We start from the raw sequence: 7,835 nt of genomic DNA, 5'->3' as shown, positions 1-7,835 counted from the left end.
GAAAACTACACAAAATAAGAATTTCACTGCAGGCTTCTTTAGGTTGCGGTCACACCGAAGTTTAATTCTGAGGGCAGATTCTGCCAATGCTTTTAAATGGGAATGGAACTTCTTTTCCCCCAGAAATCCGCGAATGGCAACAAAGCTTTCCGTTCCCATTGAAAAACATTGGCAGAATCCACCCTCATAGGCGTGCACTAGCTCTGGTCCATAGCCTAATGCTTCTATGATTCTTCCCTGCATTGGCTATGCTACTTTCGCTTTTAAATCTCACATGGAACTCAGACCAGCCTCTCCTCTTTAGCGTACATAAAAAGACCAAAACAAAGGCGGGTTGTGTCATTAGAAAGCCTACTTTCCTTAGTGGGAGCACTCTGAGCCCCCCACCACACGTATAAACGGTACTTTTTGGCCAGAAATGGATTTGTTTTCACCGGAGGAAAAATATTCTCTATGGGCAATATCGGTAGAGGGCGCATTGAAGTAACTAAAAGTATATTTTTTCCGGTGGAAACAAAATCCCTTTTTGGCCAAAAAGTACTGTTTATACGTGTGGTGGGGGGCTCAGAGTGCTCCCACTAAGGAAAGTAGGCTTTCTAATGACACAACCCGCCTTTGTTTTGGTGAGTAGCAAAAACGTTCTTTTTATTTACACTAAAGAGGAGAGGCTGGTCTGAGTTCCATGTGAGATTTAAAAGTGAAAGTAGCATAGCCAATGCAGGGCAGAATCATAGAAGCATTAGGCTATGGACCAGAGCTAGGCATGCACTGCACCCCCCTGTAAACCTGTAGCCTCGGAGACCACATAATAAACCTGTGATGTGACAATAAAGATTCAGATTCTAAAATCTCAGTTCAAGAATGGTTTATATGCCAAAGAAATGGAGACGAAACCTCCTTGGACCAATGAATATTGTAGTGGGCTCACTGCAGCTGGCACACTCATTTTCTTCTCACTAATGGTCACTAATTATTCTCCTCAAAATGTTACCACTTAGGCTAGCCCCATATGTGCCCTCTCCCTACGCTCATTCTGTAGCTCGGAGCTACAGAATGAGCGTTGGGAGAGGGCTACCACTTAGGCCTACTATTTTCACCTATAGAAACTCCATTCAAACTTTAAAATGTTCAGCTTATTGTGGACATGTGTGCTTGTACCTTGAAATGTTTTTGAAATATATTAACTTTGGCATAGTGGTCTGTGTTGAGCCAAATTGATATTCTAGTCCATTATTGTGAACTAGAATACTGTGAATGTCTGCATATTGTCAAAATGTGCACAATATATACAGAAGTTATACAATTAGAATGTCCTATTGTATTCACTGATTGTGATTGTTATATTTTTTGATTGACTTCCAATATTATTGTACTTGTCATTCAGTTATTTTCTTTAAATACTTTTATTTCATATTTATTTTGTATAATTTTGACTATTTATCTAGTTTATCTGTTTTGTGACTTTTTTGCAGGAATTTCCTTACAGACTTGTAGCTGTCTTGTAGCTGTCTGTATTGTAAAATACATACAGCATACAATTAGTGTCTAAGGAAATGTCATTTCACTTCACATTTCATACCACAGGGGTATATACAGTAGTTATAGATATAAAACGCATACCCAGCCATTCTGCATTCATGCTAATTGAACTTTATTAATCCAAACAGTGATAACCTTACCTGATTAACTGTTTAATTCTGTTCGATCAAAGATCAAATGTAATCATAACAATCATTATTCTCATTGTCAATACAAAGACAATATATGAACATTTTAAGCCAACCTCTAGCCAAACATTTCTTTCCCACTATTTTCTCACCAGAATGACAACCAGGCATAGGCCTACTAGATCGATTCTCATGATTGTAGTACAGGGAATGTGAAAGAAAAAGGAAGCACAGTATACACTCAGAATAGTTTTCTCTTTTCCTCCTATAAAATAAAATAAAATCCAAAACAGTGGAACTTAAATTTCACAACCAACTTAGGACTCACAGCGTGAACGTCCCTTCAGGCAATGGTATTGGGATAATACGCAAACAAATACCTAACTTTATTTGACAAAAATTGCCTATGTATCAATGTACATTTATTGATAACATTAAATAGCTGAAAAACACAAACAATATTGGATGTTAAATGTAGAGTGGAGTACTAAACCCAAATCCTGTATACATCAAAAAATAGGAATTTAAAAAAGTACTCACATTTCCATTTCTTTATTGGCACACACCAAAAAGGAACGTAATATTGGACGTTAATGGTTAACTCAACCATACAATCATGCGTCTGACAGTGATGTACAGTAGCATACTGTACAGTAGCTACATGTGTATGGTGCCTTTCTTCCTAGTTTTTACGCCAAACAGGTATAGATGTTTGTCTAGGAGCTATGCCGGCACTGCAAGGTATGAAATATGAGCTTGTCTTCAAGCACTCAGGGGTGAGTTTCAGACACACAAAGCAGAACTCAATCTGACAGCGAGGACAGATGATGTTCTTACACCCCGTCTTGTCGTGCTCCACTCTCTGGCCGCAGGTGGGGCAGGCCCGGATGGAGGGACAGGCATTGACCCCCTCCACCTGAGGAAGCGAGTTGGTCTTGCAGTTATTCAGGATTTCCAGGTCGTGATTCATGCAGTCGCTGTTGTCGCAACGGTCGGAGCGTGGAGCGTGCCCTTTCCACGGCTTCAGACACTGCCAGCAGAACTGGTATAATTGCTTCTTTTCTGCTACGCAGATGGTGCACTGGACATTTAGGTTGGTGAGGTCCTCTCTCTCCACATAGGAGTCGCATCCTGGACACTTCGGAAGAGAGTGGAAAGACAGGCACCAGAAATGGAGAGTTCTTTGGTTGTTAAAAGTCACGACAAATCATAGCTGTTAACATTATCTTCTCATAATTACAAAAGCCTATAATGTTCTAATTGTGAATATAATATTAGGACACTCACTGTTTTAAATTCACAGTATTCTGTGGCTGCCAAGCGAGCTAGGATTTCTTCAAAGTACTCCATCTCCTCGGCAGTCAGCACTGCAAGTTTACGCACCTCTTGATAGGACCACACCTCATCACACTTCTGCAGAGTGCCATCCTTTAATGCAGGGCACTTGAATTTGTACAGGCCCTGGGAATTAAAGATACGATGACAGACTATGAGGTCAGAGCAGTAGTTAGTGCAGAATAGTGTCAAATGAGGCCTGCAAAACACTGAGGAAAGAAATTAACATTCCTCCTACACATAAACTGGTTTTATTATTTGCATTGTTCATGTTATTTTAAAAGCGTGATTTTGAGACCAGTTTCACCTTAAAACAACTGATTGGAATCCTCATCCTCACTGCTCACTCATTTATTTATATTTATTTGGCCGCAGACCCCGCATCTGAAGATTTGGGTGTTAGAAATTCTCAAAATCTTTAGAAAATGTAGACATTTTTTCAAAATGTCTAGAAAATAGCGGATCTACAAGCTCACAAGCTTCTACATGAGCTCAAATATCCTAAGTATTAAATATGGTTAAAGTGGTTGAAGTTAGGGCTATGGTTGTTGAGTTTACAAAAATATGTGGTTGATTATTTTGACGCTATATTGACCCATTTTGCTGGGGATCCCTTGCAACCCCGTCAAGGACCCTGGAGGTCCCTGGACCCCACTAATGAGAACCACTGACTTAGATCAACCCTATGGAATAGGATCTATAAATGGGAAGATGGAAGGAACCTGGTCCAGTAAGCTGCGACACCATCCTGTGAGAGACTCTGGTGTAACAGCATGACCGCAGGACATCTCTGCTCTGAGACACATGTCGCCATCTTCTGGGGCTGAGGAATAAGCACATAGAAACTGTACAGTTACATCCAATGGATATGGAATAATAAAAATGTCTCCCCCCATGTGTCTATATGAGAATTGTGACTTTTCCCCCTCCATTGTTTTAGGACACATTGAGGAGTAGATATGATTTATGGGCTGGATCCAAGCTAAGGATTAACCATAACAAGACAACAGACTGTGAAAACAGTCTGGTGTAATTTAGGATTATATAGTAATCCGCCAACAATGTACCTCGAGATGCTCTTTGCCACCTTGGCCTAATCAATCATTACAAGTAAACCATAACACAATGGCAATGAAAGGTATTGACTGCACAGCAGGAATTATTGTATTGATGCTATGTATATTGTTGTGTATGTAAGTAGCTGTGTATATGTATACTATGCGTATGTTTATATATATATATGAATATGAATATGTGTAGATGAGGACAACATGAATGTATGCACTGTGTAGGCAGATAGATGTCCCATCAGTCTGCTACACGTGCACGGTGCACCTAAATATACAAATGGACTGTCTCCAGGGGTAGGGCCCGACAAGCCTATGGCTTCTCCCTAGCCCTTTTTCGGATATCGGACAGGACATAAGCAATGGACACTCAAAAGGAGTAGAGAGGGGAAAAAACGGAAATTATGTGTGCTATGTATGAACTGTATGTCCACCATTCCGAAAATAAAACTGAACAGAACTGAACTGAACTATAACTACTAATATAATATGCTGTTGATTATGATAGTGAACTTGCACATTAATGTCCATTCATTCTTGTCTTCAGGTAGGCCTATACACAATACAACATTGAAATCCAATGTGTTTGTTAAGTAGCACATCCACAAATTGACAATAGCAATACAATTGCCTACAACTATGTTTCATAACTCACGTAGTGGATCCAAATCATCTGGTCTATTCACAAATTTCAAAGTGGTGTCCCTGGGGTCATAGCCCTTTGCTTCCATTTTCTTTCAAGCCAGTTTCCAAAGATTCGCTCACGATCAGGATAAGACTGGACTGGTGGAAGAGATTTGCTGTGTGACTGTGTTGTGTCACTGCAATTTGTTATTAGGATATACTGTAGTATCATGTATTATCCTTCCGCTAACTCGCTTCCCTCTTTCGTGTGCCATTTCCAAGAAGCCATGTGATTTATGCGAATTTGGAAAGCATTCCCAATAATCCCATACACTGATTGCATGTGCCACGTACCTCGCGTGACCTGTGCCGCCCACGTGTTCTAACATCACATATGAAAGCGAAACTTAAACTTTCAGATTTTTCACGAGGTTGCCATCAGACAGAGTAAGATCAGACGGCACGGTAAAACTTTTCTGTCACATTTAAGCTGTCGGATACGCAAAGTCGCAAAAAACAACAAAGATGGGTAAAATCTACCAGGTCACGGTAACTGGATTCAGGGGAGAGAAACTGGCCATTGACTTGTGCAACACAGATGATCAAATGAAGACTATGACAGTGTTGCAGCTGAAAAAGAAAATTGCAGAAAGGCTTCCAGGCAGCATTGGTAAGCAGCATTGGGCTATCTATGGCATGTTAAAATAAATTAATAAAACAAAACAACAACAGAAGGCACTGTGAAATGTATACTTAAATTAATGTGTCTATTTTGTGTGCGTGTGCAGACAGTGAGACTCTGCGGCTGATCTTTGCAAACAAACAACTGGATGGGGATTCAACACTTCTGTCATCTTATGGAATCCAGCACCAGTCAATCATCCAGTTAGTGATCAGAGTTCCTGGAGGATTTATACTGTGACAGACGAGATGGAGAGAGAAGAGAAACATGCTGCCGATCTTTGACCCTCCCTGCTGAACTTTGTTTTCTGTTTATGCTGACCACCATTCCTGTATTGTTATATTTAACACCACACAATAAATAGCCTAATAGGCTATTGTTCATTATTGTGAATGTGATTTAGGTCATTGGCAGATCTTTGTTGGAACCACTTAAAGTATGTTCAAGTTAAAAATAAAAGTCTCCTGTTGAGAAGTCAAGGCAAGGTTCACTTTATTTGTCATTTCACATGCTTGCACTGATTGCACATATAAAACGAAAATCGTACTCGGGACCGCAGCAGTGTATTTAAAACCTATCAATAAAAAAGAACAAGCAGTGCAGTGTAGTGCATTAAAAACTGAGCATATTCAAAAATATTAAAAACGGCAAAAAGTGCATTTTATTTGACTTAAGAGTTCAGTAGCCTGACAGTCCCCAGGTAGAAGCTGCGTTTGAGCCTTTCAGTCCTGGCTTTGATGGAGCGCATGCAGCCTCCTACCCGAGGGGAGTGGGTCAAACAATTCATGGGCTGGGTGAGTGGGGTCCTCCATAATGCGGGCCGCAGTGCTCCTGCACCTGCATGGTGTAGATGTCCTCGATGGAAGGGAGACTGCTGTGGGTGATCTTCTGGGCGTTTTTCACCACCCTCTGCAGCGCCTTCTTATTGTCAGCAGAGCAGTTCCCATATACCAGGTGGTGATGGAGAAATGTCAACACCACCACACTGTAGAACGCCTCCCGCAGCTTGTCTCGTCCTCCTGAGGAAGTAGAGGCGCTGGTGGGCCTTTAAAAATAAGATGTTTAAATCTTGGCTTGATTTTAAGTTTGATTAGTTTTAATAACATTTTGACGTTTAAGCCTACTACGTTCAAAATCAATTAATTAACCTCTTCTTTAAGTTCTTAATAAGATCACTTTTGCCCAATATCATTTACCGGTAAGCTATGAACGATTGTCTGTCGAAATCAGAGAAACCTAAATTATACCCTCAGATTCAGAGGTGACAAGTGTGTCATTCTGTCTGTCTGTCTGTCTGTCTGTCTCGGCTCGACGACGCACCCAGAACAAACAGCTCTCGCGCTGTCCATGGTTCTGAATTCCATACTTAACTTGTCTCCGCGGCATCATTCTACTAGGTACTACTAGGCCGGCTATATGTAACTTCGTGAGACTTTTTGGGCATCATTCTACTACTACTGTAACTTCGTGAGACTTTTTTTCTTGGATCATGGATTTGTATGGTGCAAGACTGCAAGTAACAACACAACACAAACCTTGAGACCTTGACATGAAACATCTGAGAACCGCTGAGAGTATGGCTCCACCTAGTGGTGCCGTGGGCTATTAAAGTAAAAGACATGAAGGAGTCTATAATATAGACTAGAGTCACTCACTCAACCAGTCAACCTCCTAAATAAATATGATGAATGCCTCCATTCATTGGTTAAAGCCAAAGGCAGTGGTTAAAACTGTTCCTATGTGTCTGGGAAATGTTATACTTTACTATTATTGAGTGGTGTAAACCACTCCTACAACTGGCTTTGTTAGTTTACGTGTCTGTCTGTTTGTCTGTCTGTCTGTTCGTACCAAAAAATGAGCATGGTTGCTATGGTCACCCAGTTCACACGGGTGTGATTTCATTACGTCAGACATTACGTCAGACCACAGCTGATCAGTCTATATAAGACCTTACACCACTCAGTTCACACGGGTGTGATTTTTATAAAATATTGGGTTGCCTATAGCTCGAATACTTTGGGCCCTGACATACACAGGCTGTGCCTGTGTATGTTTATAACATTGTAATACCATTGTAATGAAGGCTCACTTTCAGGCTCACTTTCACGTCACATCGTTATTTGATAGGTCGCTATTAGTTACCCTACTCACTGAATAATATTGGTAGGCTACTCCATATATGGAGCTATCCAACATACACACCGTGACCTAACTAATCTATCCAAGTCTGACACCACACTATATTTGTGCGTGGTGATCTAGCGATATGGAGCCAGACAGGCCCGGCAGCTAGAGATCTAGTACTGTCTGACATCGTGCTATTAAATGTAAGTCTCCATATATATGGATATGTGACATCAGTGAGTCACAGTGACATATCACGAGGACACGAGCATCCATAGCAAGAACTATATGGGTGGCCGGGCCGGGCCGTCACATCATGCAAGCAGTGTATAGTCT

At 40.9% G+C, this 7,835-nt stretch overlaps 1 protein-coding gene across 1 annotated transcript; it reads right to left on the bottom strand.

The window, feature by feature from the left end:
* Positions 1–2,349: 2,349 nt before the first annotated feature.
* LOC306914287 (uncharacterized protein) lies at positions 2,350–7,689 on the bottom strand (the record flags this gene model as incomplete). The annotated part of the gene is made up of 6 exons (XM_079491284.1): positions 2,350–2,805; positions 2,955–3,128; positions 3,725–3,825; positions 5,048–5,075; positions 6,213–6,394; positions 7,680–7,689. 6 exons carry the CDS (start codon positions 7,687–7,689, stop codon positions 2,350–2,352), a joined length of 951 nt encoding a protein of 316 aa, XP_079347410.1.
* Positions 7,690–7,835: the final 146 nt, after the last annotated feature.

The sequence above is a fragment of the Electrona antarctica genome, assembly GCF_951216825.1.
Source record: "Electrona antarctica genome assembly, chromosome: 21".
Lineage (NCBI taxonomy): Eukaryota > Metazoa > Chordata > Actinopteri > Myctophiformes > Myctophidae > Electrona > Electrona antarctica.
The sequence above is the reverse complement of the archived record's forward strand: the minus strand, read 5'-3'. Positions and strand labels throughout refer to the sequence as shown.